The sequence below is a fragment of the Halichoerus grypus genome, chromosome 6 (genome assembly GCF_964656455.1).
Source record: "Halichoerus grypus chromosome 6, mHalGry1.hap1.1, whole genome shotgun sequence".
Classification (NCBI taxonomy): Eukaryota; Metazoa; Chordata; class Mammalia; order Carnivora; family Phocidae; genus Halichoerus; species Halichoerus grypus.
Window position 1 is genome coordinate 77,809,292 of NC_135717.1, and position 17,772 is coordinate 77,827,063.

A 17,772-nucleotide genomic window follows, 5' to 3' on the forward strand; every position below is an offset into this window, starting at 1 on the left:
TGATGGATTTCTCTTTAAAGGTGGGCCAATGGTCAGCCCTATACCATGTGAGAAAAGGGGTCTAAAGTCAAAATAAGAAGGGTGTTAACCTATACACACATTCTGCTCACTATTAACAAGGATGTAAAATAACCCAAAATAAAGGATGCAAAAGAGAACAAGTCCATATTGTAGAATAGGTTGTTTCTGAGTGAGATATGTGGATAGCACATTGTATACTGTCATTCTCAGTAACCAGGGATGAGGAAGTCTGAGAGAATATATAGATGTGGGTTTATGGATGATTGAAGGTATGCTAAGCTGGACTGTAGTTAAGTGCCAACTCAAAGCATAGGCCAGTTTCCTGGACCTAATCAGAGGTTGTCAAAGTCCTTAGCTCTACCTGATAAAGCAATAAATAACAGTATCATACAAGATATCATACATAGCTCCTTGCAAGAAACTAAAAAACTTAACTAGAGAGTGGGCAGAACTTAATAAAAGACAAAGTATATTCACTTCAGATATTTTTCATACTGTACTTATTAAAAACACTTGGAGCAAGACTGAAGCAACCCATTTCCATTAAGAACTTAGAGATTAGGGAAATAAAGTAGTCTTATGAGGGTTAAACAAATAAAATACACATAACACAAGAGAAAACTAAGAAAGTAGATGGTAACACTTGACTGAACAGTATAGGATCACCTCCAGTACCAATCAGGATCACCTGGGTGTAACTGCAATGAAACAGAACTGGTACAACTGGGAAAGACTGTGAACAGAAAGGTGACATTCAGACTGAACAGTAAAAAGACTGGTTAGCTGAGAAATGTGCAGATGAACCTGGCCATTAGTATCTGACAGTCAGCTAGCTTCTCCACGTGACAGACACCTTTCTGCAGAACATATACCAGGAGATCCTGACACATCACACAGCTCTGTACTTATATACTATATACAGATCTTCTCCAGGAGATCTTGGTTTTGGGTCTTTTTTTTTTTTTTAAGAATTTATTTATTTAGAGAGAGAGTGGGAGTGAGTGGGGGGAGGAGCAGAGGGAGAGAGAGAATCTCAAGCAGACTCCTCACTGAGTGTGGAGCCCGACACGGGTCTCCATCCTACAACGCCGAGATCATGACCCAAGCCAAAATCAAGAGTTGGACGCTCAACTGACTGAGTCACCCAGATGCCCCAAGAAGATTTTGGTTCTAATTGATCTTCAAACTTCCTGAACAGAAAGAGGAGAGAGATAATACTCATTTTGTTTGGGAGAAATGAAGCACGGATACATAGCAACTTATCCAAGGTTTTTCTGTATCCACCAAACTATATATATGCATTATTTATGATTCTTCAGGCTCACTCAGCTAGTATACTTAGCTATCCTTAATCTATTTATAATTCTTGTATTTGAGCATTTTGGAAACTGACAATTTGTTCAGAATATATAAAAAAGGACAAATTAAAATTAGTTTAGAGTTCTTACAATGAGAAATTGTGTGACAAATCACTAATAAATATTTTTGCTCAATTTTCTTGTGTAGTATGAAAGAAGTACAACTTCTATGCCAAACTAGATGACCTGAAAATTCTTATGTGACAAAATACCTAGGAATGCTAGATAAAGTAGTTGAATGTGCAATAAAGAGAAGTCTCCAAGAGCCATGTTTATTTGCTTACCCTTCTATCACCAACACCTAGGGGAGGGCCTGGCATATAGTAAGCACTAAATAATAATTGGTGAATGTTGCTAAATTAGTTTAGATGAGAGTCTGGAATGGTCTGTTAACAGTAAAGGGTGTGGGTCAAGGAAGAAGAGATTCCTGGACAGCAGGGGAAATGCTAAGGCTGTCTTGAATTACAGCCGCAGCATTCCAATTAGGAACACCGATAGGATGGTGTATGCTATCTGTGCTAAAGTACGACCTACTCTTTGATACCTATAGTTGATTTGTGCTGTTAGCTGATCAGTGGCCTTGATTTTACTTTCTGTGAAACGGAACTACATTATTAATAACCTGTTTTCCTCACAGGAGATATTGTTAGAAAATGATGATAGAATTTTGCAAACACACTAACGGGGAGCAAGACAAACACTCAGCATTACAGAGAGCCAAAGGTGTGTGTGTGCAATAAAAGATGTGAGGCCATCCTGACTTTACAAAGATCTTTTTAAAACTCAACTGATTTTTGATGTCAGTATCCCCACAGAGGAGAGTTCCTGATAGCTGTCTTAACATATCATCAATGAGAGTAGTTCCAGTCCTGGAGGAGAAGGGGAATACAGAAGGTATAAAGAATCACAGGCTTAATGCTGACAATAATTTTCATAAAAAATTATGAATATAAGAAATTAATATTTGAAAAGAAAAGGTTAAAGCCTAAAACATTTTCTGTAATAACTCAAAAGCAGTGATTGATTAAAAAAAAAAAAAAAAGCAACCAATCAAAATTTGGGGCTTCTCATTATGAGTGAATTGCCTTATCTACTTATTTTACTTACATCTAATTTAGCATTATCTTATTACAGAAAGTAGAGCATTTGCCTATGGAACTCAAGAGCTTAAAGTTCACAGTGAATAACATCATCGAGAACTAACTTTCCAGGGTAATCTGTGATTATGAAAAATTAATATTTTAGAGGTGGTTACTTCAGATTATCTTTTAAAAGCATAATGATTTTCTAATTTTTGTTTTGTTTTTGTATTTTTAAAAGATTTTATTTATTTATTTGACAGAGAGCTAGAGAGAGAGTATAAGTAGGCAGAGCGGCAGGCAGAGGGAGAAGGAGAAGCAGGCTCCCCGCTGAGCAGAGAGCCGGATGCGGGGGGTCCTGAGATCATGACCTGAGCTGAAGGCAGACGCTTAACCGACTGAGCCACCCAGGCGCCCCTTTTGTTTTTTTAAAAAGAAACTCATCCTGAAAAGCAACTAAATTAATTCAGTCTAAATCTCAAGTGGGTGGTCAGCTAAATATTCTTTAGGAACAATAGTTTTAAACCTGTAGAACCCTGAAACAACTACTCTGACTGCCTGCTCTCGGAAGGAGATTGTAATTGCTCTTTAATTCATGCATGTCACATTCATAGGTGATAAAGGTTCAGGGGGAATTGCTTAGGTGGGCAATTTTCTTAATCCCATGTAAAGGCCAAACAGACTGGCCGCACAGGCTACCTGCTGGATAGCTACAGAGTTAGAATATCCCTTCACTATCCGTATATAGGTTGGGGACCCAGGGGACCAAACACTCTATAAATCGCTCTGAAGTTGAAAAGTCTCCATATACTCAGGATGGTCAAAGTCTCTGGGAGGCTGGCTCCCAGCTGGTGCTTTTAGGAGTTGTTTGCAGATGGTTCAAAGAAGGCAGAACGTGAAGGTGCACCGTTAGAACAACAGCATGTTTAGTTCTGCTATAGGACTGCCATCTCCAAAGATTTAAAAGAAGCTAAATTATACTTCACTGTAATTTTGTAGTTTCAAGTTCATATCACTTCTTTTAGTAATTTGAAGAACAGGGACAAATCCACCATTTCTTTTTTGTTTCAAGTTCTTCGGAGGCAGAGAGGGGATGGTTTGGAATATAAATAAATACCCTTTCCTATATCTCCAGGGAATGAGTGCCATAAAGACTTGAAATAGCATTGTTTGTATTATTATTTTTTTTTAATAAAAAAAAAGATTTTATTTATTTGACAGAGTGCAAGGGAGTATAAGCAGGGGGAGTGGGGCAGAGGGAGAGGGAGAAGCAGGCTCCCTGTAGAACAGGGAGCCTGACTCGGGGCTCAATCCCAGGACCCCGGAATCATGATCTGAGCCTAAGGCAGATGCTTAACTGATCGGGCCACCCAGGTGCCCCTGCACTGTTTGTATTATTCTAATTCCACTACAACTTTTCTAATTACCAACTGTCTGGAATTTCCACAGAAGATGGTAGGAGTAAGAAGAGAACCAGCTCTCGTCCCACCACTTAGTCCTTGTGGAAGTTTACCCAAGAAATTTAATCTTTTGGGGTCTCAGGTGGTTCATCTACATAATAAAGATATATATATATATATATATACAGAACTGTGTTGAGGATTAGATATGATGCATACAAAGCAACTGTGCCCAGCATATTATAGTCAACTGATAAGTGGTAGTCATTTTTATAGTTATTCTATTTTCACATATTTCTGCAAAGTCATACGAGTCAGGGATAGAAGAGGCATGTATGCAAGTGGAAAGTCACAGAACTAGAGAGTGAGACAGAACGCATGCTTGGAGTTAATAACGTTCTAGTGCTAACAATTTCAGGCAGGTGGGCATTTTAACAATGCTCTTCGATGATGAAAATGTAAGACTTAAGAAAAACATATTAAAATTATTTTTGAAAACGGCTATCTTATAGTTGTATCATTAAAAAAAACAGGAAGAAAAAAGGAAGGATAAAGTGTACCACTTATTCTCCTAATTGCTCTGAGAAATATGTTCTTCCTCACAGGAGTAGAACACAATGTGCTAGTTGTAGAATTCTAAATACTACAGTCATATTGAGGGCCGCCTGACTGGCTCAGTCGGTAGCATGTGACTCTTGATCTCAGGGTTGTAAGTTCAAGCCCCACATTGGGTGTAGAGATCACTTAAAAATAAAATCTTAAGAAAAATACTATAGTCCTATTGAAAATTCAACAGTTATTATAGATGACTGAATGAGAGCCATAGTTGTTGAAGTACCCCCTTTTCTCAATGTAGCCTGTTATCACCCATAGCACAATGCTCACTGTGAAACAGAGATCTCTGAGAGGGAACAGAAGTGGGAGCTTAAGTGCTGTGGGTGTGAGGTAGGTAACATTATCCAAATGTTATAGATGAGGAACATGAATCTCAGAGAAATAATGTGTCTAACTGGTAAAAGAGACAGCTAGAGGTACAACCTAGGTCTGATTAGCTGCCAGGCTGTTAACTAGGAAGAGAGACATTCATTTTCCATGAATACAATATTTGACACACAGTAGATACTCAAAGAATCTGAAATGAATGGGCAAATAAATCACGTAATGCAGGGATGATTTGCTTAGGCTGTCAGCAGGAAAAGATGGGAAGGCTCCCTTCTACAGAATGGTTTTGCCAAATGTTTAGAACTACTAGTATTTTAAGCACTATACTGTGAGCTTCTTTTTTAAGGCAAGTACTGTCTCTTTCTATCCCTCACGCCTAGACCATGCTGGAACAAAGGAATATATTGTCTGACATTTCATCCTAATGCAGAGGATTCTACAATCATAGCTGTAAATGAGATTGTCTAGATTTGAACCAAATCAGTTTAAGTTTGTAGCCTTTCCTCTTCTAATGTTATAGTTGACCTTTAAAAAACAGGAAAAAAACCAAACCAAACCAAACCATGCAGCTTGTCTTGAAAAGCCCAATCTGCCCATGACACATTCTGCATAGAGCACACGGGGGCAGAGCCAGACTTGACACTAACAGCAAATACAATATGGAGGTTGTAAAATTCCCGAGGCGAAAAGAAAAAAATGCTGCTGAGAGAAAGGCCATCTTGCGACAGCTGCTGTGGCTAAACAGGCTGTGTTCAAGCTCTCCAGGGTTCCATGTGAGTTTACATTAAATCCAGCGTGGGTGCTTGACAGTCACAGCGGGGGCTTCTTCATGACTTATAATCCGAACACACTGGTTGGCACCCACCACAGCACATCTGGAGTTTGTTAGACAACCTTTATTTTTTAGTTTTTTCATTGGCTCCAGCCCCTTCCTCTGATGCAGCCTCTCCAAGTGCTGCTCTGCCATGAATGAGTCAAGGAGACAAGCTACCCTGGGGTGGGTATGCAAATTGGGCCCATTTAAGCGGGTGACCCCCAAATCTGTAAACCCCTTGTTGCTTCACCTCTTTCGAACACTAGGAACTGCACACGAATGCCAAGAGCCCATCAGGCAGCGGCAGCTCCACTTACTGGAAAGCCTGGTCAATGCTGACTGCCTCCTTGGTAGGAAATAGCCTTTAGACTGAGGCACATTCCAGCAATTCAAGGACTAGAAGCTTTAAATTAAAACAATATTGATGCCATATCCTCTTTCCAAAAGGCCTCTCTCTTGTCTAAAAGTTAGTACACACACTTAGAAAAAATTAAAGAATCAAATATCTTTGGCAAGACCAGTTCCTTCTTGCTCACAGCATCTGAGACACTCTGAGAGGGCAGGAATGTGAAACTTTACATGGAAAGCAGACAAAAAACACTGTTGGAAGGACTCCCAAGAACTACATTTATCTTTCTCCTTACATAGATCACATCACTACAGAATATTCAGGGCATATAGTGGGATGGAAAGACATTAAGCTGCTCTTTTTTAAGATTATGAGTTCGTAGATTAATAAATACCCTTAACTTTCACCTACTGAAAACATATAGCCTTGAGAACGAAGTAATCAAAAGCCACTATGAATGAGATACAGTACTCTAGTCTGCTAGACATTTTATTCTGTTTGGTGCCTGAAAGTAGAGGGACCAGGAACCACTTAAATCTGTATTTAGGCCTAACTACTTAGGAGAACTGATATTGCTAAATATACACACCCACAAACTAGTGAACGCCTTTCTTCAATACCCTCCTTTTTCATGTATCAGCACCCCCCCACAGCAGTTATACAACTGACAAATATAAACTGTATATATTTAAGGTATACAATGTGATGTTTTAATATATGTATACATCATGAAATCACTATTACAATAAAGCTAATTGACATTTCTATTACTTCATAGTTACCTTTTTTAAGAACACTTAAAATCTACTCTTCGCAAATCTCAAATATACAATAGGATGTTAACTATAGTCACCATGATGTATATTAGATCCCCAGAACTTATTCATCTTGCATAACTGAAACTTCGTACTCTTTGACCAACACCTCCCCATCTTCCCCACCTTCCTAGGCCACTGCAACCACTATTCAACTCATATTATCAGCTTCGATAAGCCAAATTTCAGTTTTGAACTATTGGACAGATGTCTTTAATATTAAGCACATTCTTCCTGTTTTACTTAACAGGTATCCAAATACCAGATGATGTCTTCTTCCTGTGGCAAAATATTTTAGGACACTGGAAAAGATTCTTCTGCTTATAAATGAGCAAAGGATTATTTTTTTACTGGTCATCGACCTATCCTATAGAAAAGGGACATCTTTTGTTTTTTTTTTTAAGATTTTTTTATTTATTTGAGAGAGAGAGAATGAGAGACAGAGAGCATGAGAGAGAGGAGGGTCAGAGGGAGAAGCAGACTCCTTGCTGAGCAGGGAGCCCGATGTGGGACTCGATCCCAGGACTCCAGGATCATGACCTGAGCCAAAGGCAGTCGCTTAACCAACTGAGCCACCCAGGCGCCCCGAAAAGGGACATCTTTTGGTATTTATGTGGTTGGCCACATAAATAAACATAAAATCTATTTCTAAGCAGTTTTAATATTAAGATAAAGAAGGGGACTTAAGATTTTAAAATTCAGCTTTCTCTTCATTCTCAAAGGTTTTTTCCCCCAAGTTTTAAAATTGTCATAAGACATATATAACATAAAATTTATCATTTTAACCATTTTTAAGTGTCCATTAAGTACATTTACACTGTTGTCCAACCATTAACAAAAGGGAAATGTTTAGCTTTTATTTTCACAGGTCTTACATAAATATTAAGCATTAAATTTGGGGAGGGATTAGGTTGGAAAAGAAAAGGGCAAAACTTTGCTCTTACCTTCAAAGCTTACTCAGCTCTGAGTAGCTAGAAATTGTTTAAGTAAAAATATACTTAGTGCCTTCTATAGTAGGACTTTGGTTGGATGTAAAAAATAAGCCTTTTTCATTTTAAGCGGGCAGAATTTTGCTAATTTCATTCAGCTATGTTAAAAAACCCTCTCATAGGAGTCTTGTAACATCTTCTAAACCAGTGCTTTTACCAAGAACACTCTAATTCCTAGATATAGCCAGAAGATTTGTGAAGAAGATTAAAGTCCCTGCTAATGAAAACTAACTAGAGGCGCGCCTGGGTGGCTCAGTTGGCTAAGCAACGGAACTCTTTGATTTTGGCTCAGATTGTGATTGCAGGGTTGTGAGACTGAGCCCTGCAAAGGCCTCTGTGCTGGGCGTGGAACCTGCTTAGGATTCTGTCTGTCCCTTCCCTCCCCTCTCTCCCTCTGGGGGAAAAAAACAAACAACCTAGCTAGATAAAAAGATCAGACGTCTAATATGAGACGCGAGACCTTAAAATATAAGCTGGCAAAGACAAAGGTAGAGAATGGCGTGAGAGCTGGTCTTACTGCCCCTCCACCATGGGCCCTCCCTGGCATTTCATTATACCTGCTGCTTGAGCTGCTGCACTAGACGATCCTTCTCCCGCTTCAGTGCAGCCACTTCCTCTTGGGTCTTTTTCTTAGAGGATGAAAGCTCCAAAAGAGCTATGTTGGCATCTTTTTCACTAATGGCAGCCAGAAGAGCTTCTTGCCTACAAAATAAAGAAAATTCCAGGACTTTCATTTATCCTCAAAACAATCCTTTGAAGTTACTATTATCACCCCCATTTTAAGGGTGATGAAACCAAGGCTCAGAGAGTTTATATAGCTTGCCCAAGCTCACATTTGAAGTAAATGGTGCAGCTAGGAATCCCACTCAGGTTTCTCTGACTCTAAATGTCTTTATCATGTGTTATACTGACATCTTAATAAAGAGTTCCTATTTATAGTTAGACTCAAAAAGTAAACAAAATTAATGACTTTTTAAAACTAAGAATAAAACTATCACCCACACATTTTACCCATTTAATTCATTCTTTTGATAAGCATTCTGTACCTGCCAGGCAAATTGAGGCATTACTGAAACTGAAACATTCTTATGTATAGAGTGTGTAACAAATTGTAAACATTAGGAAATAGGATTTAGAAAATCAGCCATCTGTTCTCGGGGCATTCTAAACATCTACAATTCTCTTTCTCTCATCAATGCAAATAAGTTTCCAGTCGTGGCTTTATTTGGCAATGATTTGTGCACTTTGAAACAATAACTTGAACCTTACAGATTCCTTGTGGTTTAGCTAACTACTTTTTGGTTCACATCCAGAAGGAAAAGAAGGTGGGATTTAGAAGAGGGGTGAACACGAGAAATTTACAAAATAATCTGAACGAAGTTGGTGAACAATTAGTCTCCTCGGCAAAAATGCATTCCTCAATAGCTCATCTATTATTTAAGTCATGTGTAAGAACGCAGATTTGATTTACAGGAACTATTTAAGTGGCCTGAGCTTTTGACCTGAGGAAATGCTGAATCTGAGAATGAACTGCCCAAGTTTAACCTTGCTTCTGTCTTTTGTTAAGATAATTATGCTTCAATAGCAGTCATCTGGAAGAGTTTTAGTTTAGCCACAAACTGGAAGACTATCTTTTGCATATTCTGACAAGGATTTTCTGTTTTCTGGATGGGTAGTTCTGGAGAACTCCGTACAAGCAGTACTAACAAATGGAGGAGAGAGATCAGCTTACATCATGGAAATGAAGATTTGTTTAACCAGTCTTTGTTGTTGGAAGGGAAGAAGATTCTCACTGACCCCAGTGTAATTTTCCACTGTCCCCACACTCTATATAATTCTAAAAAACGGCAGACGGCTTATCCCATGAAGCTTTAGTCAACAGCAAAGGGATAACAATAGTCTAAATATATCTAATGACCACTTGAAAAAAATATTTTAAGTGGTGAAATGAGCTTAAAGGTGAAGGAGTTCAAGTTGGTCTCGCTATGCACAATTTCCTGCTCATTGCCGTCATCTGTTCCCTTTGGGGAAGCTCAAAGACTGACAAAGCTGAATGAGAAATGTGTTTTCTCAATAAGGGTGCTGCAGTATTTCTGTGCACCAATAGTCAGAATTACACATTTAGCAGCAGGCAAATAACAGAAGATGAATGAAAGATAAATTACTCTATCCAATCAGATGAAGTAAAGAGCACCTTTGCAAAATGGAAGATACAAAGGTGATGGGATCTGAGTTCCACTCTGTGCTTAAGGAAAGCATCATAATGTGAAATAGTAAAAATTATTCTGTGTTGGTGAAGCATCTTGACTAAATTCCAAATTCTTTTATAAATGATATGGCTGGCCAGCTAGTGTGGTACAGTTAATCTCTGGGGTAAAATGTCACATTCCCAAACTGCAATATGATATAACAGGTGACAATTCAGATTCTAAATTTTAAAATAAAGGATGTAGTACTAGACTCTGAGCCACTGGAATAATGCCTTTTTTACTAAGATATATAATTTTAAGTCTTTTGTTCTTTTTATATAAAATCCAAACAGAAATTTTATTATGTCATTTATGTTATTTTTTATTGAGCATTGATAATATACTACAAACTGCACAGAATCAAACTTTCCCATACCCATCACTCTCAACCTCTAAAAATTCCCTAACAGCTTAACACACTACTGTCTTTTCCATTTTAAAAGTATACTCTTAATAGTGATTTCTACATGTGTATGTGCCTAACAAGGTCAACTGATAGTCAAGAGAATAAAATGTGTTGATTACATACTGCACATATAAACATATAAACTTTGGTTAATGTCATTATTTTTTATGGATATATTAGCTTTTATGTTTTTCTTTTGTTTTTGGAAAGAGAGAGAGTATTGTTCTCTTGTCTACAATTTTGGTAAATTTGAAATACACAACTACAGGGGAGAGCAATCTCTTAAAATTTGGAAGATAGGCAAGAATATTAAAGCTAATAAATAGTAACAGCCATCTAATTTTTGGGAATAAGAAAAATTGCTGTTCCCTCAATACATCTGATAGAAAAGACCATATGGTATGGCTGAACTTATGTGGTTAAGTTTTACAGAGAGCACTCAAAAGTGTTGAAACTAAAAAATTTTAAAGAACGCCCTGCTTTTCAGAGGGAATGGAATTCAGAGTGGAAAAAAAAAAAGCAAATTACAAAAAAAAATCTTATTTTAGTAGCCACTTAACTCTTAATATAATTGGTTCTTTGAAAAAAGAAAGGTATTTTCTGATAAAAGTAATATGCACTCCTGGAATAAAAACTGGAAGATCCAGAAAACTAAAAAGAAGAAAATAAAAATACCAGAAATAGTTCCTTTTTAATCAGAATCAATTGCTTGAGACGTGGAAGTCAGCTATTCTAAGTCTAACATGGCTATTTTAAAGAAAATGAACCTTGATGGGGATTAATAATTGACTTTAAGAGCTTTACTAACTAAAGTCTATCTACAGAAAAGGAAGACTTGCTAGTGAAGCACATTCTGACTTCATTTCCCATGAGCCCCTAGGGAGTAATACAAGCACGTATAATGTGAAAGGTAATATATGTATGCCACAAGCCCAGAGCAAAATAAGAACGGCAATGCTCGTCCTGCTAAATTACTCTCCTTGTTCTGTTAATGTCTTTTCCTCAGTTAAAAAAAAAAAAAAGAAAATGTATACACAGAACCTTTCAAAGTGATTAGTGGCCCCCTACTGCTTGACTAACATGCCATATTACTTGCATAATGAGTAGGTAGTAGCAGAAATCCAACTTTAAGTCATTAAAGAGGTCTTTTCAATCCATCCCTGGTGCTTTAAACTACATAACAGTTGAACCTGCCCTTTGACCTGAAAATTCTAATAGAATCAAGATGTCTCTAAAAGTACTCTACTGTGTCATTTGAGCTTTAAGAAACAGTAAGACCACCTCCGCTGTCCCCTTCTCCCTTCTGAGAACATTTAGAAATAGGATGCAAATATCCAAGGCAAATGGAGCTCAAAATCTTTTTCATAATGCCTGAATCTACCTTAACTAAGCTCAGTGAAAACCAGCCTGTGGGTGAGCCTACTTGGGCAATCCTGACTGAAATGTCTGATCTTTCAAGCTTTGGTCACCGACTGTCTTATTATCTCTGTTCTAGGTACCCCAAAATATCTTTAACGTAGAATGTCAACACTAAATAAAACTTTTCATCTACCATAATAAATTTCTTTTTCCATGTTAATTAAAGCACTATATTCCTAGATCCATAGGCTGACAACATCTAAGTAATTTGACTTTTTTGCTCTCCCTAACCAATGTTCACATTTTGTTTGTTCTTCCTAATAGTTTTTAATGAGCCCGTGGCTTTGTATCTGCAAGCTCACTATCATAGTCACTACCATCCTTTTATCATGGGTCTACATCATTTTTTTAAAGATTTTATTTATTTGACAGAAAGAGAGGAGAGAGAGAGAGAGCGCACAAATAGGGGGAGTGGCAGGCAGAGGGAGAGGGAGAAGCAGACTCCCTACTGAGCAAGGAGCCCCATGCAAGGCTCAATCCCAGGACCCTGGGATCATGACCAGAGCCGAAGGCAGGCACTTAACCAACTGAGCCACCCAGACACCCTGGGTCTATATAATTCTTAAGCCCATTCTGATTTCACCATCCTTCTACAATGTCCTACTCTCCCAATTCACTTTCATCTGGTTTCTTACCACATTAAGTGCTTTGGCTTAATATTTGACCAGCTATAATTTTCAACTGACTTCTTCTTCATTGTCCTCCAAGGACCCTGTATCACTGAGTTACTACTTGTTTTCACTTAGGTTTATGCTACGCTCTCTACCTGAAACCTGCAGCTTTCTCTCCTTTAAAACCTGACTCCTCACCGGACTGCTAATTTTTGTCTATTCAGCATTTCCTTTCAGTACGTTCACAGTTTAAGTGATATTAACAGGCATGTGCTCTGTAAATGTCCTTCTATTCTTCTACACATGCAAGGGTCTGCTTCCTCAACTATATTATGTTTATGGTTTATGTCTTTACAATTTTCTTTTAATGTTTCTATGAGTTTATTGTTTTTCAATTTATTAGCTCGCTAATTTAAAAATATTTTTAAACTTTTTATTTTTAATTGTGGTAAAATACATATAACATAAAGTTGACCATTTTAACCATTTTTAAGTGTACATTCAGTAGTGTTAAGTATATTCACACTGTTGTGCAACCAATCTCCAGAACTCTATCTCGCAAAACTCAAACTGTACCTATTAAAGAACTCCCCATTCTTCCTCCCTGTCCAGCCCTTGGCAACCACCATTTACTTTCTGTCTCTATGAATCTGATTACTCTAGGAACCTCACATAAAGGGAATCACACAGTATTTGTCTTATTGTGTCTGGCTTATGTCACTTAACATAATGTCTTCAAGGTTCATCTGTGTGGTAGCATGTGTCAGAATTTCCTTCTTTCTCAAGGCTGAATAATTTCCACTGTATGTATATACCACACTGTTTATCCATTCATCAGTTGATGGACATTTGGGTTGCTTCCACCTCTGCCTATTGTAAATAATATCCCATCTTTAATTTTTAAAATATATCATTTTCCTTCTAGAGTCTTAATTCATGGCTTTGCATGCCAGAAGCTTACAAATATTAATTTTCTGCACTGCATGTGCCTAAACCACTTACAATTTTTTCTTTTATTTGGTATGAGTTACTCTCTGCATTCTATATACTCTGATATTATTGTTTGTCTTCCTTTTTGCCTAAAGCCTTTGCTTCAAAATAGCTGGAATATAAGCTCCATGAAAGCAGGATCTTCGTATGTTTTGTTCACTAATGTATCCCAAGTGCCAAGAACAGTTCCTGGAATGGAGTAGGCACTTCACAAATTTATCTTGAACCAATAGCACCTCCAATACTGACTCCATTTCTATCCAATGTGGTGGTTTGCTTTCCCAACTGTTCCAATGTATTCACTCATTGAAGCTATTCCCTTATTTCATTTTAAGGTTTTTTTTTTTTTTTTTTGGTTTATTTATTTATTTTTCCCCCAATAGCATGGAAGGCTAGAGAGCAGAGAGAGTGGGGAAAAATGTGAAAACATGAAGAAAAGCAAGACTGGAAAAGAGACCACTAACTTTAGCTAATTTATATTTCATTTAAAGAGTTTTGTTTTTCTCTAAGTAGACAGATGACAACTGGAGTCATAGGTTCAATTCTAGATGCTATAATTTAAGAGACAGTGTCAAAGTAGAGCGTATCCAAAGGAACATGACAGAATGGGGTTATAAAAGGGCACGTTAATCCAAAAAGATTTATCCATATAATATGATAACTGCTGTCAGAATAGCAGAAAAAGACATTTAATCTGTGTTCCTCTAGAGGGCACAAATGGCATTAAAGGGAGGAAAGTCACAAAGAGATTTCAGTTTATATAATGAACATCTAATGTATTAACTCTTGTTAACAAGTAGAATTGAAAGCCTAAAAACTAGTAGAGCTTTCCATGACTGGGTGTTTAAAGAGATTATCAGAGACACTGTATAAATGGTTTTGTTTCTGAGTTAGTCTATCTTCTTTAACTGTAGTATTTCAATAAAACGAATGAGATGAGACAATAAATGATAACTGCCAATAAATCGCATGGAAAGTAGATGTTCAAGTAATACAGTAGACAAAGAAATCACCTTGGGTTGAGGATGTGGGACCTGAGAGGGACCTTATTTTGACAGAGATAGTGAGAAAGAGAAAGTGGCAAGTGTAAAAGCACAGGCATATGTGAAGATACACTGCATAACTGGATTCGAGATTTTCTATGGGGAAAGAGAACTGAAAAGGTGGTGTTGGATCAGAGCAGAGATGGTCTGGGAATAGCAGTAAGGAATAAACATAGATTATGAAATCCTTGAGGATTCTGACCCAACCTTGACAAATAGGAGTTACTCAAAATGCTGAATAAAGAATGATTTGATTTTGATAATACGGTAGCATTAAAAGTTCCACAAAAGTAAAGCAAGGGTTTAGAAAAGACTGATTTAGAGGCATAGAGGAGAGATTGGATGCTTCTCAAAGCAGAAAGGTCAGAATGTTACTGTTGGAGATGTATTATGAATAGAATTCTCATATTATAAAAATTATTTTTAAGGAATGAAGAATAAAATGATGCTGTCTGAATTTTGGATTCAAGAGTCACAGGTGGGACTATGAAAAATTGCTATATAATTCAGTGAATATGAAATATAAAAATATATCACATTTATGTATTGATGCTGGAAAGAAACTTTCTTTCTTTCTTTCTTTTTTAAGATTTTATTTATTTATGAAAGAGAGAGAAAGAGCGCGTGCATGCGAGCCTGGGGAGGAGCAGAGCCCTGACGCGGTACCTGATCTCAGGACCCTGAGATCATGACAAGAGCAGAAATCAAGAGTCAGACACTTTAACACATTGAGCCACCCAGGCGCCCCTGGAAAATAACTTTCAAATGTCACCAAATACAAACTATCTCAGGGCATTTGATCCAATAATGCATGCTGGGGTCCTGTCTCATATAACCTTCCTGCAGCACAGTAACAAGGCCTTTGCCCAGAATAATTTGGAATCTTCTCAATCTTCTCTTGCTTTATGTCTATTTCCTGAAATAAGGGAAGAAAACCAATTTATATTAAGAAATACACTGATGTAAGAATGGGTAGAAAAGTTATCCCAATATAGACTGACTTATTTTTCAGAAGTCCTTGAAAAGAATCAAAGTTAACACAATACACGTTCCTCTGAACAGACGCACAGACAACTGCAGGGACCCCTGGGGAGCCAAGTGAAGTTTGGGATACTCTGTGACATCTCAGAGCTCCCCTGAGAGGACCCAGGAGATGGGAGAAAATAGCAGGAATCCTATGAACAGAAAAGTGACCACTTTCTGGAAGGTAGGACATGCAGAGAAGTGAATCCGAGGCGATATTCGGGAAGATAGACGGGGCGGGGGGGGGGGGGGGGAGGGAGCCTCCATCAGCCACTACTGGCAAGTGATAGAGCCACGGAGCACGAAATCGGAACTTTTAGAAGTCTGCTCTAGTGGCTATGCGGGGGGGTGGGGGGTGGGGGTGTGGGGGTGTGGAGGAACTCTCACTGGGACAGTGTGGTCACAGGACCCTTGGGGTCACAGAAAGACCGGGGGTGCCTGAGTGTGGCAGAGCTCCCAGGTATTGGAGCAGGGAATCAGCTGCAAAGACAGAGCTGAAGAGTAGGCTCTCAGCTTGGGGTGGCCATAAACCGATCCGCGGCACAGTCGGGCCACTACTCCTCCAGCAGGGACCCAACAAGTGGCAGATCCAGGGAGACTCCCCTTCCTCCCCCGGGAGGAGTGGCATGGGAACGCACTGCAGTAATCTGCTGGGTTTGGAGACTCCAAACGGGGTTGTGTGCCAGAGATAGAAACCCTAGGTCACAGGCTGGGTGAGCACGGAGTGTGGCCAGAGACCGGGAGAGAGGAGTGACTGACTGCTTTTCTATGAGGGCTGACTGAGGAGTGGGGCACTGAGCTCTCAGCTCCTCTGGGGCCAGAGATAGGAAGGCCGCCATTTTCACTCTCAGAAAGCTTTCAGTAAACAAAAGCTACCGAGAGCAAACCCGAGCAAATTACTTAGCCTGGCCCCTAGCAAGGGCGGGGCAATTCCACCTGGGGCAAAGACATTTGAGAATCACTGCAACAGGCCCCTCCCCCCAGAAGATCAGCAAGAACAGCCAAGAACGGAAAAACCCCAGCGCTAGGGGAATACAGCACGTAGAATTCATGGCTTTTTCCCCATGATTCTTTAGTGTTTCAAAGTTAATTTTTAAAATTTTCTTTATTTTTCTTTGTCTATTTTTTTAGCTGAATTTTTCTTCTTTCCTTTTTCAACCAACATGTTATCAATTCCTTTTAAAAAATCTTTAATTTTCGTTTTTACAGTCATATTCTATCCCTTCATTGTATTTAACCTTATTTTTTGTACATGTAAGTTTTTCTTTCTTTAAAATTTTGGGATACAGTTTCTTCGAACAGACCAAAATATACCCTAAATATAGTGTATGACATTTTCCTAGTCTCCCGTCTGATTACATTCCCTCTTTTTTAAAATTTTTTTCATTCTTTTTTCAACCAACTTATCAATTCCTCATTTAAAATATTTTTTATTTTATTTATTTATTTGACACAGAGATAGAGATAGCAAGAGCAGGAACACAAGCAGGGGGAGTGGGAGAGGGAGAAGCAGGCTTCCTGCTGAGCAGGGAGCCCGATGTGGGACTCGATCCCAGGACCCTGGGATCATGAACCAAGCCGAAGGCAGACGCTCAACAACTGAGCCACCCAGGCACCCCTTAAAATCTTTTCTAATTTTCATCTTTACAGTCCTATTCCATCCCTTCATCGTATTTACCCTTATTTTTGTATATACGTTTTTCTTTCTTTAAAATTTTGGGAGGCAATTTCTTCTAACAGACCAAAATACACCCAAAATCTAGTGTGTGGCTCTGTTCTATTCACCAGCCTGATCGTATTCTTTTTTTTCCCCCTATCTTTCCCCCCTGGTTTTGGGTCTCTTCTGATTTGTTTAGTGTATATTTTCCTGGGGTCTTTGTTACCCTTTTAGCATTTTGTTCTCTTATTCATCTATTCTCCTCTACATAAAATGACAAGACGGAAAAACTCACCTCAAAAAAAACAAGAGGCAGTACCGACTGCCAGGGACCTAATAAATATGGACATTAGTGAGATGTCGGAACTAGAGTGCAGAATGACAATTATAAAGATACTAGCTGGGCTGGAAAAAAACAAAGAAGATACCAGAGAATCCCTTTCTGGAGAAATAAAAGAACTAAAATCTAACCAAGTCGAAACCAAAAAGGCTATTAATGAGGTGCAATAAAAAATGGAGGCTCGGGGGCGGAGCAAGATGGCGGAGGAGTAGGAGACCTGGATTTCGTCTCCTCTCATAATTCAGCTGGATAGGGATCAAACCATTC

At 38.5% G+C, this 17,772-nt stretch overlaps 1 protein-coding gene across 12 annotated transcripts in view; it reads right to left on the bottom strand.

Moving 5' to 3' along the window:
• ERC1 (ELKS/RAB6-interacting/CAST family member 1) overlaps positions 1-17,772 on the bottom strand; it is a 550,857-nt gene that overhangs the window by 127,376 nt on the left and 405,709 nt on the right. For all 12 annotated transcript variants that reach the window (XM_078075442.1, XM_078075441.1, XM_078075446.1 and 9 more), the window contains one exon: positions 8,325-8,469. In XM_078075442.1, coding sequence (XP_077931568.1) covers positions 8,325-8,469 — 145 coding nt within the window. The remainder of the gene's footprint in view (positions 1-8,324; positions 8,470-17,772) is intronic.